Source organism: Apteryx mantelli, chromosome 17 (genome assembly GCF_036417845.1).
Source record: "Apteryx mantelli isolate bAptMan1 chromosome 17, bAptMan1.hap1, whole genome shotgun sequence".
Lineage (NCBI taxonomy): Eukaryota > Metazoa > Chordata > Aves > Apterygiformes > Apterygidae > Apteryx > Apteryx mantelli.
This window is the reverse complement of record NC_089994.1, coordinates 15,984,697-16,009,010: the sequence shown is the minus strand read 5'-3', so window position 1 is coordinate 16,009,010 and position 24,314 is coordinate 15,984,697. Positions and strand designations below refer to the sequence as shown.

Below are 24,314 nucleotides of genomic sequence, written 5' to 3'. Positions count from 1 at the left end.
ATACAAAGTGTGAATTTGATTAAAGTGACTGTACATAGTTTTAATACAAACTGTTAATGAAAATAAGCTTTATTACATCAAGTAATAAATACATACAAAGATGCAAATAACAGTTTTAGTAATTTATCCAGAATTTTCTTTTTTGGCAAACTTAAAACTGAAATCTCCAGCCTTAATGTAGAAATTAGCTTTCTGGGACCTTGTTATTATTTAATAGGTTTCCCTATTTTCCATATAACTCATGCACTTTAAATGGACTTCAAAGCACTAACAGTCATGCAAATGTTTATGCAAAACGAACAAAAAAGGAAAAATAAGAGGAGGGGAAGGTTATTTCTAAGCAGGGTCTATGCTGTATGACAAATTGTGACATAGCAGACTACTAGGTACAGCATGCTATTCTGCATTTATTAAAAAAAATCCTTAGAGTTTATGTCAAACTTTGATAGTTTGGGGTTAAGTGAATATAGTCAAAAGAAAAACAGAATGAGACTGTGGCTGGCTAAGAAGAGAACTGAAATATAGCCTGGGAGAGAGAGAGCATTCCTCTGCATGCAATTCAGTTTTCATGTTTTAGAAACATTTTGGGGAGTTTTAATGTCTTTACAAAATGCAAACCATCAGTAAGTTGAAAAATCCTTGTTTTTTCATTCTTAATTATACACTTTTGTAAGGGCAAAAAAAGGTAAAACATTCAAAATAAATGAACTCATCTGAATGTTTCAAGAGTCAAAGGAACAAGTATTACTTTTTCTTCATTAAGAGATGGAAAATCTTGTAACTGAATTAGTGGGCTAGGATCTTGCATTTCGTTCAGTCTCAGCCAAGCATTCCCGAACTAGTCCTCTAGCATGAATAATGCCTGCAAAAGAATTGGACATTTTTTAAATCATCTTATTCAGGTGACTCTTGCAATGACAATCCACAGAAAGGTTTATGTATTTCTATTCTGAGTTACCAAAGCTATCACAGCATGCTTCAGAAAAAGGAGACTTTTTTTTTCTCCCGCCACATCCTTCCCAAACATTAGCCTCTGCTAGAGAAGTTGACTTTTCCAACCTGTCATTATAAATTGAAAAGGGACCAAACCAGGAATCGGAGCATTATAAGCTTTGTAGATCTGCAGTGACAGGTACACCTTAATTAAGGTGCAGTGCAGGCCTCTTTAAAATCAGGAGTTTAACTAGAGAAAAAAAAAATCATCTTGCCTACCTGTCAGTTATTTTGCTACAGTGGGGTGAAAGACGACGAAGTAATTTGGGGAGTCATTTTAGCAAGCTCTAAAAGCCTAAATTAATGCCATGGGGTAATTCTCCTCAGAGAGGATGCATCAAAATCTGAGTCTTCATAATACTGCCTCAACACAGGTTCTGCCTCTTGTAAGAATAAGAGGAAATTTTTAGTGGTGTGTGCACAAAGTTATCTCCTAACCCTGGATCAGCTCCCAGTGTAAATCATCACTACTTTACATGCTGCCATATCTATTCTTATTTGATAGATGTAAGCTGGAATTTTCCACTAAGAGTCCTGTTGCATTGAGTTCCAACAATCTGAACCTTGATTCTTAATCCTGGAATGGAATCTAGATTCATATTCTCAGAGCTGCTAGAAGAACAAGAGCTTGAGTAAGATCTTAAAATATGAGACATTCTGGGCAGATTTTCCCCATGACAAACAAGGCTATATTCTACTGACAGGACCAGATAGAGACTAGGGCGATTTCTCTAATCAATCATGCTCCTTAACAAGGTGGGGAAACCACAGTAAGGCAACAGAGCAATGTTAATCTCCATTTAGAGATAATGGATTCTGTCTCTTGAGGGCTGCTAGCCCAAATCAGAGCAACAGCCTTTACCCCCAAGGAACAGTGACCTGGGACTCCTAGGGTCCAAGGCTTTGCAGAGGGTTAAATCGACACGTAGCAGGTAAAGCCTGCAGCTGTGGGATCCAGGGATGCATACTCGAAGCAGCACATTAGACCTGGATATGGTGGCAGGATGCCCAGTTTATGCAGCAGAGCTACCCTGAATTATGTAGAACACTGGGAATTTGGCCAGTTTTAGAGGTCAGTAGCCTCTGTCCTGAGGAGCAGGTGGAGCTGGGGACAGAGACTTTATTCAGGAAGAACCTCCACACAGCCATGGAGGCTGCAGACATGTGGGTACCCTCATTCAGTCTTTCTCTCACACCTGCATATGCTCTTTCAGCCATAAGGCTCCCAAAATGGATAGAGGGATATGTCTGTGACCAAAAGATGGCAGCAAAAGGTATTTATTTGGGATTTTTTTGCAATACTGGCATGCCAGTCACACTTGCAGCATTGAATCTTAAACCTACATTAGCAAACAAACTAAATACTCACTGCAATACCAAAACAACTTTCTCTCACCTAACTGAGCTGTTCAGCAAAGAGAACATCTGCCTCTCTCCTGGTGTCTCTCAAGTTGTCCCCATTAGCCTATTGCCATTCATGATTAATACTGACTCAGGCAATGCAATAAAGAGAGACTCCAGCAACATTGATTTTAGCTGGGCCAGATTCCACTTACCACTCATCAGCAGACTTTATTGCATCCTTTCCCAGAACAGCTACTAGTCATTTTATTGCATGTCATGGCAGATATATTACTCTCCTATAATGGCTGAGTCTTAAACACAGCTCTGTAGTCTTGGGTAAATGTAAAGGGGATTTGCAAGGTGGTGAAGTTGGTCTGTTACAGTAAGATTCCCATTCAAGGTTGAATGCATGAGCCAAACTCGGCACAAGGACCAAGGAAAGGGAGGAAAAGGTAACTATCATGCTGGCAGAGGACAGAACACCCAGCACAACTGTTGTCGAGGGCCTTTCGGGGTCATTTCAGGAGCTAGAGCGGTGGAATGTCCCACTGCTCCTTCAGAAATATCCCTCGCATGTCTCCTGCGGAGGACAATGTCAAACTGATGTCAGCGGTAGGGCATGTGCGGGTTTCTTTTACACTGCAAGGAAGGGGCAATTACGTGACCCTTTTTAGCTGACTAAGCAAAGCTAAAGAGGCCTCCTCAGCTAGGCCTGGGACACTGTTAGACCCTGATTAGTGGACTCCTAATGATGTCCACTTGACAATAAGTAATGGAGCCTAAGCAGCCAGACACTCCAGATAGAGGAGGAATACGTATGCTTGAAGTCTTAGTCTCTGCACAGCTTTCATTAACTACATCTCTTTTTTTTCAGCCCTTCTCACCACCGGCTCAGTGTGATTTAGCACAACGTAAAATTTCTTTAAGCAAAATACACTTCAGTAGAGACTCTTGGGTCAAGTAGAAGGGTGATGTTTACGAGAGGAAGTAAACAATGCTTGACTGTATATTTTAGAGTCTAGGCAGAAAAGGGAATTGAAGGGGTAAGTCAGTCACCAGGAATCTGACAGAATGTGTCCGATAGACACATTAAGGGATACAAATAAGGTTTGAATTATTAACTGAAACTCTCTTTGTGCACATGAAATACATTCATTCACTGGTTTATCTATCAAACACAGCATGAACAGAATATCCCAAAGATTCAGTTGCTTGTTAATACGCCTAGCTTAATAACCAGCTCAAGAGAGCTGTCTCCTTTCAAAGGAAACAGTTGTCATGAAACAGTATTTAAGCAGTTTATGCAAAAAGAGTATAGGACACTTTTTTAAAAATAATTTTAAACATTACCTCGTTTTAGCCTCTCCATCGCACTTTTACTCCCAGCATATGTGGGTCTAATCTCTTTTCCTAATTCTTCTATGATAGCTAGAAGTTCTGCATATTTGCTCTGTGGTACTTGACTGCTGCTGGTGCCCTGTAGTTGGAAGTAGAATCATCTCAATTAAATACTGCTAAAAACAAAATAATTAAAACAAGCAGCAACCTGAAATTCATGAAATACCAGATACTGCCCTGGAAGACACTTTATTAAAAAATAAAATTTCAATTTTATTACATGAACATGATTTCTTTTTGCATTTGCTCCTACAGTTGGACACAATGTTATGCACCCTTGGAAAATAGGGATCAGCTGGGAGGATGCGGCTGCAGGATTGGGACCTTAAGTGAAACATAAGTTCAATCAGTCCTGCAAAAACAGCAACCTGAGAACTGCTTATTTAACTCTCCTTCTGCTTTTATCAATGTGCAATGGGCACAAACTGAAACACAGGAAGTTCCCTCTGAACATAAGGAAAAACTTTTTTACTGTGAGGGCGACTGAGCATTGGAACAGGTTGCCCAGAGAGGTTGTGGAGTCTCCATCCTTGGAAATACTCAAAAGCCATCCGGACAGGGTCCTGGGCAACCTACTCTAGGTGACCCTGTTTGAGTGGGGGGGTGGACAAGATGATCTCCAAACGTCCCTTCCAAACTCAACGCTTCTGAGATTCTGTAATGTTTAGGTGTGTATTTTGTGGAAGAGTTCACTAGGCGGAGAGATTGGGGAGCAGATACAAGAAAGCTACCCAGAGGACAAGGGAATCCTGTTAAGATGTTAAAAACGTTTCACAGAAAGTTTACCAGCTAGATTCATGAAAGCAGCCCATAGGAATCTCTGTAACACACATTTCATGAGGCTGTAAATTTTAAAGTATAAATTTACCCAAGGAAAACAGTTAAAGATGTAGGGATATTACTTTTTAACAAATAATATGTTATAGCCCTTATTATCAGAACATAACTCAAGACATGGTTCACTATTAGTCAGAAATGGAGGAACTAACAATTAATTAGTAACTAATCTCACTCAGCACTCTGCTTAGTCTAATTTGATCCCAAGACATGTGCGATGAATCAGTCTGCCATTTGGGTTTGATTTCAAAGCTAGGTGGGAGGGAGGAACACCTCAGATTACAGGCCACAATTCATACTACTATGCAAACCTAGGGTCAGTGATCTGATTAAAGAAAAACAACTAGCTGAACTATACCTGCATCCCTTGCGTATAGCCTAGAGATGGGGGTCCATAGTCATTTATAAGCTGTCTGTATTGTGCAGATGTTGCCATACTTGTGGAGGGGGAATGAACACTCCCAGCTGTAAAGAGAAAAGGAAAAAAAATGCAGTTATTATCTAGAGATAGATTAGCTGGTTATACTGGGACACATTCTAGATAACTTTTCTCTTTTCTAAAGCCATGACCTCTCACCTCTTTCTAAGCACACTAATACCATTTCAGAGTCACACTATTTGCGAGGAAGAGAACAGTTAAATTAACACTTCTCTGATGTTCGCTGTACATTTGAAAATAGCACAGCCTGCAACATTATCAGTGCAAATTGTTTGCCTAAAAGTGAAAGAGTGTAACATGACAGGTTGTTCTGCCTAGACAAACTGTAAATATTAAGGAGCCCTATTTTTGCATATATACATTCCACATAGATGAGTCTAATGTACTGTGCTATTTTTACCTTTTCAGTACAAGTTATCTGAAAGCAATTTTGCAACTTAAAGTGTCATCACACAGTCAATGCAAGTTACCCTCAATACTATTTCCAGCTGATGCCAAAACTATTCATAGGGGACAGTCAGATGAGGTACATCAGATCTGCTGCTCATTGTAAAACATCGGAGTTGAAGAGTTGCTACCATTATTCCTCTTTGTGTGATGTCAAACATTTTTAGCCAGTCAGACTGTACTGCACAAGTAAACTAAAGGAAAAATAACATCACTTTTGGTTATGGTTACATGTTCTAATGTTATAAAAGATCATATTCAGATTATATTCAAATCAACAGGGTATCAAGTCAACTAAAAGTTATAGAAACAGACTCTAATGTGATCTATTGAAAAAACTACTCAAAAATCGAGGAATCAGAACACTTTTTTCCCAATTTTTCAACATAGGAAATTGGAATTGAGAAATATCAAAATAATTTTTTGTTTTTTTCTGAGAGGGCCTGATTATGCTGCCCGTTTTACAACAGTGTTGCAAGACCTGCTGGTTACGGATTGTAGACTCAGGACTAAGGGAGCATTACACCACTAGAGTTAGCAGCTCTTTTCTACTCTTGCAGTTGCAGTGCCCCTGCATCCACTGTTGCTGCTGTCTTTGCCTGCAGGCAGCAGACACAGACTGGCTGCTGTCTGAAAAATCTTTCCCCTTACAAACTCCTTTGCTGAAATTCCCAATTGTTTTCCCACATGAGAAACAGATCTTATTTACCAGACTTTGTTTGAATTTAAATTAAACCCATGCTACAAGTCACCGGGACTCAAAACTATGTAAATCATTGTTTTTGTTTTCAAGTTGCAAGTGATTTCATTCAGATTTTCCCTCACGACAAAAAGAGAGAAACAAAAAGCCAGCAGTTACACCATAAAAGCACTGCTAAACACAGCGGGACAGAGACTCCCTGTCCTCCTCAGTTGGGAAATCTTTTTCCACTTTAGGATTAATCACATGATATCATCATGGTGTCATCTTCACTACAAGAAGAGAGTGTGTTTTTAATTTTAACTAGTTCACTAGTGAAAACCTAGTGATGGTAAAATGGGATGATCAGTAGGCCACCTTAAAAAAAGCAAACTTCCTCCTTTGTCTTTAATTAACCTGCTAAATTTTAGGGTGCTACAGTCTGCATTTCCATTACTCAGGTTTCACATGGAGCTAATTATCACATTTTGCTAAAGCACAGTAAAAAAAACAAAACAAAACAAAACAAAAAAAAAACACACACACACAAAAAGCCACACACCCATAGAGCACAGCTCCTGCGCTGTGAAGGAACACCAGAGTTGTCAGCTACATTTTCAATTAGTTCATTACATTATCAGCTCAAAATATGTGAACAATTGCAAGATTTCTGTATGTACAGCTCAGTCAATATTTCAAGTCTAGATGATTGAATTTCAACAGTTATCAAACATGACACAACAGCAAACTGCATCTTCCTCCAAGGATTTCAAAATGCTTTAAAAACATTAATGAGTCCCTTGCACTGCAAGGTAGGAAGGTTTAATTACCTCAATTAAGCAAAGAAAGACTTAAGCAATTTTTCCTCATGTACAATAAAACAAAAGACCCATCCTGTAAAGACTTGTTCCTAAACTGTTACTGCAAGCAGTCCCCCATACATACATACATACAAGACCTGGGAGCTCCAAACTGGTTCAGAATCAAGGCAGGGACTCAGACGACCAGGCGCCGCAATCCTGCTTTACCCACAGAACAAACCTTAGCTGCAGTCCATGAAAAACAGCAAACAAGATCATTCACCACCACTGTATCAGTTGATGATAATACAGTACAGATACTTTATTGATTGTTGCAGATTATGTTGATTTAAACAATGACACATTCTTGGTTTGTATGAAGATAAGGCAAGGAATGTCTAGATAAGAACAAAAACTTCCAGGCATGTGATGTGGCAAGACAAAGCAGCAAATCTAGCGGCTGACCGAGAAAGTTTCACAGATGGGAAAGCCAGCTCCACAAGGCACTGCAGTGGACACTAGTTGGTCTCAGCATGGGAGCTGGATCCCAGCAGTGACTGAATTAACGCTGAATTATAAAAACAAGCAAGAGGAACTTTCAGTAGACAACTATCCAGGAGGGCCTGCTGCTGGAGTTTTAGCACCGCTACTGATTTAAATTAGCGATCAGATCAATAGACTTGTCGCTTCAGCAGCCAGGGGTGCTGCATTGTCTACTTTACCCACAATATATGCAGAGCTGTGATGCAGACACTAGAGGCCATTGCTGAGTACGGAATGCCCTGCCAAATGACAGATCGTGGTAACCATGGTGAGTTTACCCGTTTCTTTGCAGTCTGCATCAAAAATGTAATAAGACATAATGCCATGCGCCGACCACTTTATCAGCAGCAGCAGGCCCAGAGAACAAAGAAAAGCATTTGACTTGGCCATGGTACCAGCCTCCACGCACCCGTGTCAGAAGTTGCGCCAGTCAAACTCAGCTGGAGGGAGAAAAAATGAAAAATCCTTGATTTCACCTCAATTTAAGATGATGCAATCATAAAAATGAAATTAATTGTGGGGATATTAGTATCTCAGAGGGTAATGGACCTTGAGCTTTTTGACCTGTCACTTTGTACATTAATCTCAGGGAGAGTCCATGAGTCTTGGATGACTATTACTCAATTAACCCAAAATTACATCTGCAAGTCTGAGCATCCTGTATATCTCAGATTTAAAAGAAAGGAGAGAGAGAGAGAGAGAGAGAGGAAGGAAAAAAAAAAGAAAAAAAAGAAAGGAACACCAGCTGCTGCTATTATAGTTACTAAGAAAAATTAGGCCAGCAAGTCTCGCAGTCGAGACCCAGTCAGAAAATCAGTTTGATGACTAGGTATTCAGCAGAAAGAAAAAAAAAGGGAGGAGATCTAAACTGAGGCTTGCTTTCTCATGTTAAAATAACAATGGAGACAAGACAGTTAAGAATCGACAGAATTGAAAAAGGAGTGTGTTTGGTACTGAACTTAAGTGAGACTCTGTATTACATCCTAAATTGTCTTAGTGCTTGCTGTTATTTAAAACCTAAATTAATATACACACTTTCCTCCCTCCACTTTCCCAATTAAATGTATACAAAGCTTTTTATTAACACATTTATTCCTGTGCCAACAATATCCTTATTTCTGTATTCAAGCAGAAGACTTTCAAAAGCATTTTCCCCCACAGAAATAGTGATTTTTTTTAAGAATATTATGCTTTATTAATCTTGGGGATCTAGCAATGCAACAAAAAGAAATAAGATTTTTGCATCAAAACCTCCTCCTTCTAGTGGTCTCTCTGAGCCCCAATTAACACCCTGGCAGACAAAGGAACTAAAATCAAGCTTTATATGCCTAAACTCCCATTGACCACAAATCTTCCCATTAATTTCTGATAGGAGCTGAATGGATCTGTACAAACCTCCTCTACCGTCTTGAAGCCTGAGTAGCGATATCAATTTGCTGGTCTGAGTTTTAATTCCTAAATCTGTTGCCGTTGCCTGCTGGAAAAATAACTGGAAAGGGAGCTCACCAGAGCCCTGTGCACCCCACAAGGAAGCAGTGGGAGCAGGAACACTGGGGTATTCTTACCTGATTTGCTTCAAGTGGATGCCATGACATCCACACAGCTCAATTTTCACCCCATTTTACCCTCACAAGCAGCAAAATAAAATCAGTAATAGTTACTCAGCTCACCAAGTTATACATGCAGAACTGACTTAGACGAGTAAAGAAACAACCCCACTGGATATACGATTCTCTACTATCCTGTAGTTTGTAAGATGCTGGAAAACTTGTGTAAATTCCTGCCATTTTACAAACCCTTTGTACACGTGAACATGACCGTACATAAGGCGAGATCCCTGTAGCCAGGATTTTCTCCGAGGCGCATGGCATAGCCCATGGAATCTCACTGCTTCTACCTCTGTTTTACACTCGCTTCAAGCTGAAGTTGTTTGCAACAGGAAGGCTGTTCCCATTTTGATGGGTAGCACTCATTAGCTCTTTATAGAGAGCCCTGTGCTGGAAGTTACTGCCTCTACCACACAGCGTGAAAACATTCCTCATCTGCTTCAGATGACTGCCGTTTGATTCCTGATAGTATCCAGTACGAGACAAGCAGGCTGGAATATTTTAACTGGGAGAATGTAATTTCTTCTGTCCTAAATTGGATAACTTTGCAATGAAACATGAGAGAAACATTCACGTGAGCTGCTCTGCCAGCTACATTATGGGACAAGTATCCTCCAGCAAAGGAGGAGGTAACATCTTAAACCAGCACAGCCATTTCTGCGGCGAGTATTTGAACGCAGCCTGAATCATAGGTGTAGTACTCTGGCTCACTCTGAGACTATTTGATTCCTTAGCCCTCTACACACTTTGGCTTAATTTCAGCTAGAACTCCCTGCTATCCATGGGACACTCCATGCATGTCTGCACAAGCAGATCCACTGCACAGCCAAGCAACATGCTGAACTGTACAAGAGCTGCCAACCCAGAGCTAAAACACTGACAGCCCCAATTCTCCCCAACCTTCCAATAACTTCCAGTTAAAATAATAGACCCAGTTCTCATTTGCACAAAACATTCCTTATAGCACTGGCTGTGAAAGTTATACTTTCACCCAACTTTATTTCCCCCTCAAACAGCCCTTATGGTAGAAACAGACCTTTCTTTGAATAAAACTATTTCCTTTCCAAAAAAAAAAAAACAACCCACACTAGCGCACACACACACAAATACGTTCTCAAGAACTAGGGCATTCTTTATCGTAACAGCCAGAGGCCTTGCTCTTTTGATCTGTAGTATTCTGGACCTTTCCTCTAGTACTGTTGTTCTATTTAAACCTTCCATGTGGATAATGGTCATGTTTTATGTCTCCTCCTCCCCCCTCTTCCACCTTTTTTTTAATCAGAAAAGCAAAGGACAGTTAGTGGATTCCCCACCATTCTTCTTTTCCAGCTTACAACACAGGCTATTTCTACATTAGTAAGTTATTTGGCACAACCGGAATGGATCAGAAGATCAAAGTATTTGGTACATCTATACCACATGTAGTTGGGGTGAGGGGTGTGACTTCAGACTAGATTTAGTCTGGCCCCTGGACTGAGTGTCCCCACCACAGATGCAGTTCAAAGGCGTCCAATCTTTGGTTCAGACTCTTATGTTCCCATTAAAAGACGGAGCATCAGTGTTGTACAACTGGAGCAGAGTTTCTGGTTTAGTTTTATCCAAAAGGAATCAAGTTAACATGAACCAAAACCACTCTGCAATTGAACCAACACATGGTGGGTGGGGAGGACGAAGGGATTTGCTAATCATGAAAACCATACTACAGTGAACAGCCATGGACATGTATGGACACAGCCAAAAATGCCAATTTTCTAAATGGCTAAACAAGTTCATTTGAAAATAATAAATTCTGAAACATGCTTAGAACATTTCTTTTCAAATCATTTTTAACTTGACATGGACTTCAGATGAGCAGGGAACCAGCACTGTATTACATGCCAAATCCAATGACAGTCATAAGACCACCTGTGTGAAGTGTTTAAACAAATCCAAAGAGATCAAAAGAAGAACCCACAAAGTAAAATTTCAGTTTACATTGCAGGGAAAGGGAGGGAAGCATGAGCTGGACTGCCTGGAAGTTATCCACCCTGCTAATATACAAACCCCTTGCTCTCTGCATTGCCTTGAGACAGTATTCTCATCACTACTCCCACTCCAAAAAGCCAACCCCTCAGTAGAGACAACAATATCAAACATGCTATCTCGGTAGAGGGCAACAAGGAAGCCATTTGCTCATGCAAGTCTGCACCGCTGTCTTGGTAACGTAAGGTAAGGAATGGCCTACTGTGCTGGCTATCATCTCTCAGGACTGAGGGAAACTGGTCTCTCCAGTTATGAGCTACAGACCCAGTTAGCAAAATTCTCTCCAGTTCACCTCTCGGCAAGAACTTGCTCTTTTCACCGAGAAAATCCTAGTCTCTGCGAAATGCGGCAGGTGCACTGACAGTCCTACTGGTCCTCAGCCACAGAAGTAGCTGTTGTACAGATCACCACTTGTTAACGTGGTGCCAAGATGCAGCTCCTTCCCTTGTCACGGTCTGCTGAAATTTGTTTCTCCAGATCCTATATACAAAGACTTAAAACTTTATTACAGGAACAGGGTTTTGTCTTAAAAGCTGCCATTTCTGTGGGAATCAGAATAAAACCCAAGCTGTTTCTGCTAGTGTCCATACCTTACAACTGTTATTCGCAGATCCTGTGTGTGCTCTGAACAAAAATAGGAATGCTGGTGAATATCCACAACAGAGCCGGAACGTGCCTAAAAGCTGGGGGAAAGACAAACTCCAGACCAGCTGTGTAGCTGGTGTAAATCTCTCTAGTCCCACTGAAGTCAATGGAGATGCTGTGCTTTACCTCAGCTCTGTGTCTGGCCCTCTTACAGAGGAACAGCATTAAAAAAAAGCAATACAAAACACGAGGCAGACGAGGAGGAAATGGTACTTTGTAGGATTCAGCACAATAAATGAGATAAGGAAAAACAGATCAAAACATAGTTTTTAGAAGGGGGAACACTGGTTTCTCCGGGACATGGCAGGATCTGAGGAGGCTGGGAGGGCACAGGCAGCATCGCCGATCCCCAAGAGAGCTCCTTCTCAGCTCCCATGCAGCGAAGGTGCTTGTGCAGGAGATTTAACAGGGCTCCCTAAGCACAGCCAGGTTAGAACTGAGCACCCCGGAGGCTTCACTCGAGCCCAATTCCCAGAGCGGAGGCCCCTCAGGGAGACTACAGACAATTCGGACAAAACACTGCAAGTCTGGCTGCAGGCACCCTGTGCTGGGTATCCGCACTGAGCTGGGCAAGGGGAAGAGGCACAGGCACCAAATGCTGCTGTGATGACGTGTTCTCCTTCCTTCAGCCTGGTGCAAGGCAGAGGAGTCAGCACCCGGGTGCCTCCAGCATCCTGAGTCACTTGCGGAGTAGCTGCATTCTCCTCACCCACAGTCATCCCCAGATTTGCTGACAGCCCCACGGAGTCTCTTACTTACTTCCTCCCCCCAGGCAGCCCCCCTCTCTCAGGACTTCAGCCCAGGTCCTCTGAGTCCCAAACATGCTCCTGTGCGAGAACAGAGCACTGTCACCCATCAACCACAACTGCTTCATCCCACCAAGCCACTCACCGAGGGCAGTTTAAACATGATTTGGCAGAGTGGCCACTCTCAACCTAAACTTGAAGGGAGTTAGCTCTGCAGCAAGGACACAGCTTGCTTCAGGAGCTGAGCTGCCACTGTCTTTCCAAATTCTCCTGCACCAGAAGCCCTGCAGTGCAGAGAAGCAGCATTATCTCCCAGAGGAAAATCCCTGCGAGATCCACAGCTGGCCAGAGCCCTTCTGTCAGCTGAGACCAAAATACTCAGCATTCACATGGAGAGGCTTCTGCAGGGCTGATCTCAGGCCAAAAGGGACAGATTTCCTGTTTTCCTCTCCTCTGCAGGACGGAGGGGGGGGTGGGGGTGAGGTTCCTTCACCCCAGGTTTGGAAGCAAACCTCGGATTTCTCCTCTTGGCCAGTGGCATTTAATTTAAACACAATAGAGAAGAAACCTCCTTCAACTCAGAATTAAGCTTCAGCGAGGAGGGGGCCATTTGCAGTCATATCACTCTGAATGCAATATGTGCAACTGCAAGGACTGCTTTGTCTAACTCCCTTGGCCTTAGGCCACGGTGCTGGCAATACCACTAGCTAGAGGAAGAGCTGGTGCGTGAGGATAATGGCAGAAGACAGGGAGGGAAGAGAGAGCCCATTTTGGATTCTGAGGAGGACGGTCTTTCATTGAAAAGATCCTGGGGGTTTTGAGGGTGATCTGAACTCAGGAGAGAGGACAAGTTAGACAGTCCCAGCTTGACAGCAAATTGCTGCTAACTTGCCATTAAGGGGAAGAAAAACAAAACGTTTGAAAAAAATAAAAGAAAGAAAAAGAAAAAAAGAAAGGAAGGAAAGATAAAACTGCATGAAAGAATCTAAAACCCCGATCACAGCCGGAGCATTCGAAAGCACAGAGGCACGGCAGCAGGAGGACCGGAGACAGAAGTTCACCCCTCGGCTGCTTTGTGAGCGGCGTTCGCCCGGGATCCTGCAGCTCTCCCTCGCGGCGCGGCCACACTCAGATCCCCCCAGCACCACCTAATCCCCACCCCCCCACACACCACCACAAAACACCACCTTTGTTTCCCCGGCAATTTTACGGCCATTCCAGAGAGCGAGACACAGGTTCTCGGGGGAGAAACGTTTCCCCTGACGGGCTTTCTGTGTTGGATTTTTTTTTTTTTTTTTGGTGACACTTTTGCTTTTTGTCACAAATCCTAGCGCATCCCCTGCTTCCCGGCCCCCCCCCCCGGGAAGCAGCAGTGGGGCCCAGGGTGCTCCCCGCACACGCCGAGTTTCCCCACGCGCGCAGCCCCACCGGGCTCAGCTCCCTGCAGGATCAAAGCTCCCCTGCGCGTCGGAGTCGGAGGCGCAGGCACCTCAGCTCGGTCACCGGCTGGTGCCAGCTCCTTACAGCAAAACGCAATTGCCACTCTCCGGTAGCAAGAATAGGGGTGCATCTCCTTAATCCCCTTCGTCCATCCGTATCCCAGGATTACGACCCCAAACAGCGCTGTAAAATCCCCCAGGCAGATTTCCTTCTCCCTCCTGAACCCAACAGCAAAACTTTCCCTTCTCAAAACATCAGTCGTATTTCTGCCCGCAGATCGTCTGGTGCCAGCCCTGCAGGCTGGAGCTGTGGAAAAGGAAGACGGCAATACGATTTTTTTATTTTTTTTTAAGTCAGAACCAACTTCTCCATTTTGGTTCTGTTTTAATACCAGCCAGAGCGCACCGGTTAGCGAGGTCCCCTCCAAATATCCCACAGCGAAGCAACCGCCGCTGTGGCTTTGTTCGGACTTCTCCGATTTATGCCCACGCACCCCGATACAGAGACCCACTTTCACAGCAAACACCTCACCGCGAGCAAAACCACCCGCTGGCTGTTACCTTCGGAAATGAAATAAATCAAGGAGAAGGAGTGTTAAAAAAAAAAAAAAGGAAAAAAAAGTTAATCCCATCAAGGAAACTTTTTAGAGAGGGAAGCTGGCACTTCTGTACCGATCCAGTGAGGAAGGAAAAATAATAAGAGGGGTTTGGGGAGAAATAAAGAGCAATTCCTGTCCTCCGCTCTCCAAAAAAAGGCTCCGAGGGAGCGGGGCGGTCGCCCCCCCGTCCGGGCTGCCGGCGGCGCGGGGCCGCCTGAGGGGGGGCGCGGGGCGGCGGCGGGGGCGCGAGGCCGGGGCGGGCGGCGGGCGCCCCGGGGCCGGCGGCCGCCGCTGCCCCTGAGGAGAGCGGGGCCGGCGGCGCGCGGGAGGCGCGGCGCGGCGCGAGCGGCACTTGCGGCGTCCCGCCAGCAGCGGTCCTCGCTGAGGCGCCGGCGGAATATTCCTGATCCAGATCAATCAGCCGCCCCGGGGAGCCGAGCATGGAGGAAACCCGGCGGCCGGAGCCCCGGAGCGGCGGCGGCGGCAGCGCGGGGCCGGCGCGGCGGGCGCGGCGCCCCCGCGGAGGGGCGGCGCGGCGAGGCGAGGCGCGGCGCGGCGGCTGCGGGCTGGCGGCGCCGGCGGGCGGGCGGGCGGGCGCTGGTAATGGCGGCGCGGAGCCGGCGCGGAGCCGCTGCCCCGCCATAGCGGGCTGGACAAAAACTCGAGTCCGCGGCTCGCCCCAGGTGCCGGCGCGGCACGGCGGCGCCCCGCCGCGCGCCTCCCAAACTTGCCGCCCAGTTGCCGCCGCGCACTTACCCGGGGTGAGGGGAGTCCCGGGGATGTGGGCGTTCAAGTTGGGCTTGTACGACATTCCCAGCGACATGGCCAGCGGGAGGAGGAGAAACGTCCTGAAATCCAGCGAAGCGTCTCCGTGTCTCCCAGACACTTTGGGTTGTTTACAGCAGTAGCAGCACCGGCAAATATGGCCGTCAGTTATATTGACACCCACAATGCAATATATCATCCATACATCATGAGGAGACGCGGATCCAAAAACTTTGGGGGAGACGAGGCAGCCGGCGGCGGCGCGGCGCCCCGCGCCCCTCGGCGCGGCGGCGGGGGCGCGGCGGCGGCTGCGGCGGCGGCGGCGGGGGGTGCCGCGGCGGCGGGGGGTGCCGCGACCATCCCCTCACAGACAATGGCGCGAGCTCCCCTCAGGGACGGCGCGGCGCGAGGGGCCGCGCGGCCGCCGAGGCGGGAACGGAGGCGGCGGCGCGGGGCGGGCGGCGGGTGTGCGTGCGTGTGTGTGTGTGTGTGTGTGTGTGTGTGTGTGGACGTGGGGGGGGTTAATTCACTTCGCAAAGTTTTGGCTCAACTTCTCGTGGAAATGGGATCGCGCGGCGGCGGCGGGAGGCGCCCCGCGCCGCGGGCAAAGGGCTCTGCGCCCCTGAGGGCGGCCGAGGCGCCCCTTCCCCCTTCTCCCCCACAAATGTTAATGACGCATTTACCGCAGATTTATTCCCCTCACCGCCCATTGGGATGGGAAATACCTGTTGATTCCCCCCCCTCAGATTTTCAGTGGAAATTTTCTGGTGCCGCGAAGGGGAAAAAAAAAAAAAGCCTTTTTTATTTTTTAAACCACTCTTTCGGCTCGCTGGAAGGCTGGAGGTTAATAGTGGACTGCAGCAATGGAGGGACTAAAAAATAAATGTAAATCTAGCTGATGATTGACCCATCTTCTGCCTGCAAACAGCAGTGAAATGTACCCCCTCTCCCCACCCCACCCCCGAAAAAAATAAACTATTTCTAAATTTTATCTGCCTCTCTGAAGTTTATCCTTCTCGCTCCAAGACACTCAGGTGTGCTTATTCCCTAAATTAATCCACGCACACCTGCGTAATTGCCACGTTTCTCTGTGTTCGTGCGGGGACGGTTGCAGAGACAGGGAAAGCGAGTCACGGAGCGCTTTGGTGATTCCCTCGGCGCGATCGAGGCAGGGCGGGAAGAGCGAGCCGCCTTTCGAGGCTCCAGCCCTAACACCTGCGTGCTGCGTAAAAGCAGTGCCTGAAACCCATGTCGGGTACTGGGTGAAGAACGTGAGCGCGTTACAGTTTTGCATGTTATCCACGTTTCCAGCGCCCGGCTCCAGCTCCCATGGCAAAGCCCAGACGGCACAGACCGCCCTTGCAGCGACCGATGGGTGCTCCAGCCTGCCGGCGAGGGGACCCCGGAGCCTCAGGCATGGAGTTATCTGCTCGCTAACGGTATTTTCACGCTGGCGCACGAAGCTTTGACTGCGCAATTCTCACTGGCGTCCCGAAAGATCGCACTGATAAAACCAGCACTCTGCAAATACCGCACTGTGCATCCCGAAAGCTTTGCGGTGGGATGCGTGGCTGCGTGCCGCTGCCCGGCGGGCCGGCGCAGTCCTGCAGGCACGGGGCACACCGCGCTGGGATTTTCCATTGCTCCGCCGTTGTTTACAGTAACACCGAGCCAGTGCGAAATGGGAGTGTTCAGAGCTGGTTGTGTTTTTCACGGCTTTACACCAACTCTACAAAACTGCTTTCAGAGCAGCGCTGCGGAGAACAAGATCCCCAGTGTTTTGCTTCGGTTTTACAATGACGGCTTACAAATATGCGGTGTTCCTTGAGTAGTGTTGTGAGGTGGGAGGCTTAGGGGAACGATCCGGTAAGGCCATCCCTTCCTCACCTCGAGGTGCTGAAAACACTTCCAGCTTTGGAGCAAACCGATTTAGCACACGACAGGGAAGTTTGCAGGGTGAAGTTTGCAGATTATTTATGCTGTAAGCGGGAGCCCGGCAATACACGGATTTTTACGTCTGCTCTGCTGTGCGACAATGCACGACACCAGACCCGGGTGAAACCTTGCTTTTCAGCATCCGAAGCTCTGCGAGCTCCCGCCGACTTGCCTAGCTGCGTCTCCTCGGCTTTGCAGGGGTCGGCTGGGGCGGGAGGCACCCGCGAGCTTTTCCTCTCCGCCGCGCGCTCTGTGCATCCGCTTCAGCCCAACCTCATTCACTGACAGTCGTGGCAGCCCGTGATCACCGAGTGACCCTGTCATCCAGCAGGAAACACGGCAGGGCCATTTCGTCACACATGTGACATTTTCAAGCCATCTGCCCCATTAGAGCTAACATGGAAATAAATGTGTGCGTTTATGGTTTTTCATCAAAGGAAGAAAAGCAGTGAGAGGAGCCTGTCTCTTTTCAGGCATCCGCCAGCACGTTCACGCACTGCCACAAAACCTCTTGTATTTTCCAGGTGCTGCTGCCTCTTCTCCGGGGTGTCGGATCTGCAGCCTTCACCCTTTTCCCCTTGTTTTTCTTTGCATTCGCCGGGTTCCCACTGCTGGTTTGACTTTCTCACCTCTGATGCCCCCAAACGCTTGGAGACCTGCACTTGGAGAGTGCAAACTTGTCTTGTTCCTTATCATCTTGGATTCAATTAACAATGAAAAGAGTGAAAGACAGGACAGCAAGACCCTGGCTTTCCCTGGTATGGCTTTGACATGTGCAAAACGTCGTGTTTGTGCATTAATTTCAGTGTAATTAATTGTTGTCAAGTTTAATAAATTAAGTGACTTGTGGATGTCCTAACCGTCCTCTGCCTATCACAGAGACACGTGCAGCAGCGAGAGGAAAGAGACGGGCGGTTTGTCCCTTTCTCTGGAAGGAGTTTATATTTAAATAAGTTTATATTTAAATATTTATTCCCAAATTTCCAGGAAGGCAGAATCATAAATAAACACAATAAAGGTACCTACCAGTTTCTGAGTATCAATTCAATCCGCAAGTCCCTGAACTGCCCTCTTGTGCTAAAACTGAAGTGATCATCCAAAACGAAGCGAGGCGGCTGTGACCAGCATGGGCAGAAAAACAGGCTCTTAAAGGCTTGAGAGGGGGCAGGTTTGGCCTCTGCAAATGCCGGCACAGACAGCGGATTGTGCATTTTCTCCGCTTTGGCTCCCTTGTCGCTCCCCCCTCGTGTCCTTGCTACAGCTCCTTGAGTTCCTCTCCCTGCTCCCTGCAATCACTCCCTGCTGATGGCACAAGGTTTCTTCCCTCCTGCCGTTCTCCTTCCAGAGGGAAGCTGGCAGCCCTGGTGTCCCGCTACTCCTCCATCTGCTTTCCGGGTGATGTTTGCCGCTTACTGCCCCAGAACACACTGGAAACACCCAGTCCTGAGCAGAAATGCTGGTTCCCCAGCTCTGCCCTGGCACCTTTTCTCTGCACACCTCCAAATACCCTGGGAAGGTCCGGATGGCTCCCCTCCAGCGGGAAGGAGCCCCCGGAGAGCACCCGCAGCCCCTCCGAGACCCCCTGCACGGGGCGGCTGAGCTGGCAACCCTGCAGCAGCCGCCCTGCGCCAGGAGCCCAGGAAACCTCTCCCTGCACCCAGCCCGCTCGAGCGGAATTGCTGCAATTCAGGATATGTCTTCTTTCGGGTGTAACTTCTTTCGGGTGTAACTTGTAGCTGTTCCAGACAGGCTTTTCCCCTTAACTTCTCCCAGACAAACTTTTTCCCAGCCCAGCCCTGCTCCCCAATTTCAGCGGGTTCCTCCCAGGCCAGATGCTGTGTTATTCCCGGGAGCGCCTTTCCCTCCCAGCCTTGTTTTCCTCCTCCTCCTCCTCCGGAGCTCTTTGTGCTCCTGCCAGGGACGGGTCCCGCCGGGCAGGCAGCTGCTTGGCATCACCGCACCGGTGCTGCCCGCGGGCTGCTTCCCGGCTCCTTCCGCCTTGGAGGGGGCCGTGCCGCCTTGGCGACGGCCTTGGCGAGAAGGGGAAGGAAAAACCAGCATCTTCAGAGGTATCTGAGGAGACGGGGAGTGGTTGGGGTAGGAGGCTGAATGCTGCCCTCGGTTTACCTGCGCGGTAGTGTGCCCGTTCCGGCTGGAGGTCTCGGTGGAGGACCGCAGAAGGGGAGCGGGAAGTTTCCAAGCCCTCGGCCACAAAAGCCCAGGCCTGGAATCTCCCTCTGGAGAGTTTTCCTCTTTGCAGTTTGCCAAACGGGCACCAGGCACCAGTGTCAAAACCAGCCAGACCCCAGCGAAAACCAGTGCAGAAAGGAAGCAGCCTCATTCTGCGTGTTAAGAGGTGGCGAATAAAGCCAAGGAGCCCCTCCGAGCGCGCAGGAGCTGGGAGGGTGCCGGCAGGGACAGATCCTCGCCATAGCCCTGGCCTCTCCGGCCTTGCTGAGCCGTCGTTCCCGAGGCACGCGCCCTGCCCAGCCCCATCCCAGCAGTTTCCCGGCAGGACTCTCCCCGCTCGCCCCGGGGGCTGGACTCCCGGCATCCTCCCGCTGCCGCCTCCTTGGTGGCGGTGCCAAGGAGGGTTGCCCAGTCCCAGCGCGGCGCCAGCACCGGCGGGTGCCCGGGGCCAGGGCCGGGGGACCCCACGTGGGGCCGGGGCTGGGGCCGGGGTGGGCGATGCTCTGGGAGGCCGTGGTTCTCGGAGGAGGCTCGGAGCTGTGCTTTCATCCCGGCCCCATTTGGGAAAGCTCCTGAACCTGTTCTGTGGCCCAGGGCGGAGCAGTCGGCAGCCGAGCCCGGTGCCGGCTCGCTGCGGTGCTTCCCGGCCGGCGCTGCCGCCAGCCACCCTCTGCCCTCGCCAGGCTGGGGCCACGCGAGACACGTGGCCACGCGGCACCTGCAGCCTCTGCAGAATCGCACTGTTGGAAGGAGGCGTCGGGGTCGCCCCTCTTGGAGAACCGTCCAGTGCATGCGAAACGCCGCCCGCCTGCCCGGTGACGTCTCCCTGAGTCCGCAGACAGCTTGGAGGGAACGATCCGGAGGGCAGCCGGCGCCTCGTTGCAACACCGGCTTGAAAACCTGATGGGAGCATCCCGAATTGCTTTGTTACTGGTCACTGGAGCAAAGGGAGCGGAGGAGAAGCCAGAAGGAGAGGCTGGAAGCAAAGCCCAGGGCTAGAAAACGGGAATGACTGGGAGGAAAGGAATGTGGAGCTTCCAAACAGCTGGGGGGGAGACAGGAGCAGAACCGAGCGAAGGGGAAGGAAGAAAACGTGGGGGGCGAAATCGCAGCGGCCGCGAGACCGCAGAGCGTGGCCAGCTCCTCCACCAGGGCGCCACGCGGTCCTGGCGGATGCTGCCGGTCCCGGCGCTTACCGCCGCCTCCCCCGAGGCCGCGCAGCCAGGCACAGCGTTTTGCCAGGACAGGTTTCGCGTATCCACCGAGTCGCGGTTCCTGCCGGGGGACGCTGGCAGGAAGGAGAGCCCCGGGGACGTCCCTCGCTGGGCCGGTACCTGCAGGCGCAGCTCAGCGGCGAGACCGTCCGCGCGCCCAGCTCGACGTGGGACGCGGAGCCTCGGCAGAGCGATGCCCACGGGGCTGGGGCTTGGAAATCCCGCGTCGAATAACCAAACAGCACCTAACTCCCACCTGAAGGGCGACGGCAGCAGCCTGCCGCCCTGCAACACTGCCCGGAAACCCTTCTCCTCTCCGTGCATTGCTGGAGCAAACGGAGGGAGGAGGCCTCGGCGTGCCCCAGCTCCCGAGAGCAGCTTGGAGCCGCCGCGGCAGAGCCACGCGGCCACCGCTGGCAGCCGCCGAGCTCCGGGCTCTCCGCGGGCACGCAGAAAGGAGGGACCGTCCCGGAGGGGAGGGATTTACAGCCCTGGCAGACACTTGGCACAGGACACGGCGGCGGCTGCAATTCCAGTAGCGCGGTCCGAGGCGCAGGGACCAGCCAGCGATGGACCGCGGCAGGGTCCACCGTTTTCCCCTCCCGGTGAGCGCACTGCTCCGGGACGCACTTTACCCTTAGCAGGGAAACTAGGAAGCGCCAGGGTTTTACTGGAGTTGGCTGGGGGAGGCAGCAGGGGCGGGGGGAGGCCCAGCAGCGAGGGGCAGCATCCCACTGCCGCCTCGGCTCTTCTCCCTTGCTTCATTGCTCACATCTACACCCTTATTCCCTCCAGATAACTTCGGGGCAGATTTTGCCTCGGAGCCGTTAAATCAGCTGCGCCCTGGTTTGTGATTTAACCGAGGAAACGGCCGCGCTGGCTAACCTGATACAGGCCTTTCTGTTTCGTGCCCTGCAATTCATTGTGAATTTAGCAGACCCAGTCAGTTCTGCCAGCTTATAAATGCGTAACAGGACCTCGAGGAAAGAGCATATAAACCAGGCCTGGATTTCCAAGGGTAGAGGCCGTCAGCTCACTAGCTACCCCCCTGGCATCTTTACGGTGCGTTAAATACATATTTTAAAATAACCACTCTCTTAAAACATTTCTCCCTTACTTACAGACCAAAGCAGAAGATTACTGCTTGAGGAAAATGAAGAATTAAAATTCTGAAGTTTGAGCGTCTTAATTTATTGCTGAGAACTTGGTATCACCACTTCTCCAGATTTGGGGAAAATGGGAATAAAAGTCAATACGAAATGATTCACAAAAATAGGGTGAGATTAGCCTGCTCGTCCCACACTAGCTCTTTGGACAATTCTCTTTACAAAGAAGATACTTTCCAATCTTTATACATTTTTATAAACTATGCTTCCCCCCCTTTTTTTACAATTCCTACAATTAGCATTCAAAGAATGCCATTAATCTGCTCATAACTACCAATAAAGCCAGTTTAATTAACCAGTGAAATACCCTGTATCCCTTAAGAGGTTAAAGTTCCAGATTTTTTAATTGATGGAAATAATAGTAATAATAAAAACAAGATGCTTGCATTATTGCAACATGACTCCTAATAGTCTAAAGGGTCCTAGAGATGGAGTGACAATGAGTATGTTTAACATACCCAGAAACGTTGCTGAAGGGCAATGCAGATACAAACAACATATGTGGCTAAATACCACAACAGCAAATTAAATGAAAAAAAGCCATAGTAGTAGCCAGTTTAATTTATTTAACATTTTTACCAAAAAAAAAAAGAACAAAAGAACTCGATACAGAATTCATCATGTTCCACAGTTTGTCATTTTTGTGAGCGTGAGTCCTTCCAAACATTGCTATTAGGATTTTATTGCTGGGCACGCCAAGCTCTGCGGCATCGCAGGTGCTGCCTGCTCCCACGGGCAGCGACGCCGCGCTGCAGGAGAACCAAGTCTTTAAGGTTGGCAAACGCCTCCAATTAGGATTAGCAACTAAGAAGAACGCGTACAATTCAACTTAAACGTGAAGCGTCTTTGGAATTCTGTCACGTTGGGCTATTAAAGATGCGGACGGAAGAAGCACTTAGAGCAAAGTCCCACTCTAAAAAGCTAGCGGCTCCCTCGGCGCAGAGGTAGTCTCGCAGCAGAAGTTATCGCGGGGCGCCGTGCAGCCCCTCCACAGGATTGCTGGAAGATGCCGAGGCAGCGACCACCCGCCTCAAACGAAATTCAGTAGGCCCTGGGATTGGATGTGAATAACTAAAAAAACAAATCGAGCGACTTGGCAAATAAAAATGCTACCACGTGCCTGCAATGAACCTGGCATTTTACTGAAGTCCTCCTCTCCGCATCAGAACGGAGATACATAAATATACATGTAAGCAAAGGTTAGGGGAGAAGTCTCTTTATTCTTCCCAGTGCCAATCAAAAGTAGGAAAACCGCTCCTCTGCAGGTAACGTGTCTCATTAAAGTTATGCGCAACTCAGGTCAGAAGCACTGATCAAACTTAGTTACTACAAAATAAAGCTTCGAGCAAACCGATTGAGGTGTTCAGGGACTGCAGCTCTTTTTCAAACAAAAGGCCTTGTTGAAGTCGGGCTGTATTTCCACGCTGGCCAAGTGGACTGCTGAAGCGCACCAGGCACATCACTTGCAGTCTGTCCGCGCAGCACAGAAGTCTTTTTTTGTCGTTTTTCTTGAAAGAAACGTCAGCATCCCTCACACGCGTAGCGTGCGGCCCTGCGAAAACCTGCTGTTTCGGTTCAGGACGCAGAGATCAATCGGTGAAACTAGCTTTGGCCTGAGCTTAAACCTGTTCAGTTCCTGTTCTGGAAGCTTATTACAGCCTCCAATTTTGCCCACTCGAAAAAGATTTTAGACCAATTAAGAAACGGTTAAGCCAACGAGACCAAGGTTTTTATTCCTCCGCCTGTTTAGCATAAGCTTCTAGAAGGAAGCTGCCCTCAGCTGTTGCAATTGCAGCTGAGAAACACTAGTCCTGCCCTTGTTTTCTTCCCTCCCTCGCGTTTTTCTCTGTTAAGAGGAGAGTTGTCACTTTTCGTACACAAGCAAGCGGCAAATTAGGCCAACGCCGCTCTGGGCTTCAGCGCCGCCCCTGGCAGTTTCCGTGTCCCACCCTGCGCTCGGGCCTCTCCGGGGCTGCAGGACTTTACTACTCGTGCCAACTTTGTCCGTCTCCACGCGGGGATTTCGCAGAGGACCACAGGCTGCAGCTAGCAGCACGCGACACCGCGCTTCCATTACTCCCCCACGTTCGCCGCTCGGCTCATACCGCCCCTGGAAGTAACCAGAAGCGTTTTGTTGCCGTCTGCAGCAGGACGCTTCTTGCGGTGACTCCCCAGCCCTCAGCTTTTGCAGGGCACGTAATCCCGGCAACGCCGGCACCGACGCAGCCCCTCGCGCCACCGCGAGGCCTGTGCACCAGGCGGGCACCTTGCTGTTCAGCGCTAAGCGAGAGACAGGCAACTCAATGGATTTCTCATCCATCCCTGACTTGGACCTAAATATTTGTGTTTTTGTCTGGCAATTAAAAAAAAGCACCCTTTCCTCAAAGGTCAGGAAATTCCATTACCTCCACTTTGCGTGTTTGCACGTGACAGGAGGGCGACAGCTTTCCCAGGAAGCGTTCTGCCACGGCTGCCTCTCTTCTCCTTTCTGGAGCGCTTTAAGACA

General features: G+C 48.7%; 1 protein-coding gene across 1 annotated transcript; it reads right to left on the bottom strand.

The window, feature by feature from the left end:
* Window positions 1–53: 53 nt before the first annotated feature.
* CDK2AP1 (cyclin dependent kinase 2 associated protein 1) lies at window positions 54–15,632 on the bottom strand. The gene is made up of 4 exons (XM_013958669.2): window positions 15,295–15,632; window positions 4,931–5,037; window positions 3,688–3,814; window positions 54–862 (listed from the first exon to the last, which is right to left on the bottom strand). Exons 1-4 carry the CDS (start codon window positions 15,500–15,502, stop codon window positions 795–797), a joined length of 510 nt encoding a protein of 169 aa, XP_013814123.1. The 5' UTR covers window positions 15,503–15,632; the 3' UTR covers window positions 54–794.
* Between the last annotated feature and the right edge of the window lie 8,682 nt (window positions 15,633–24,314).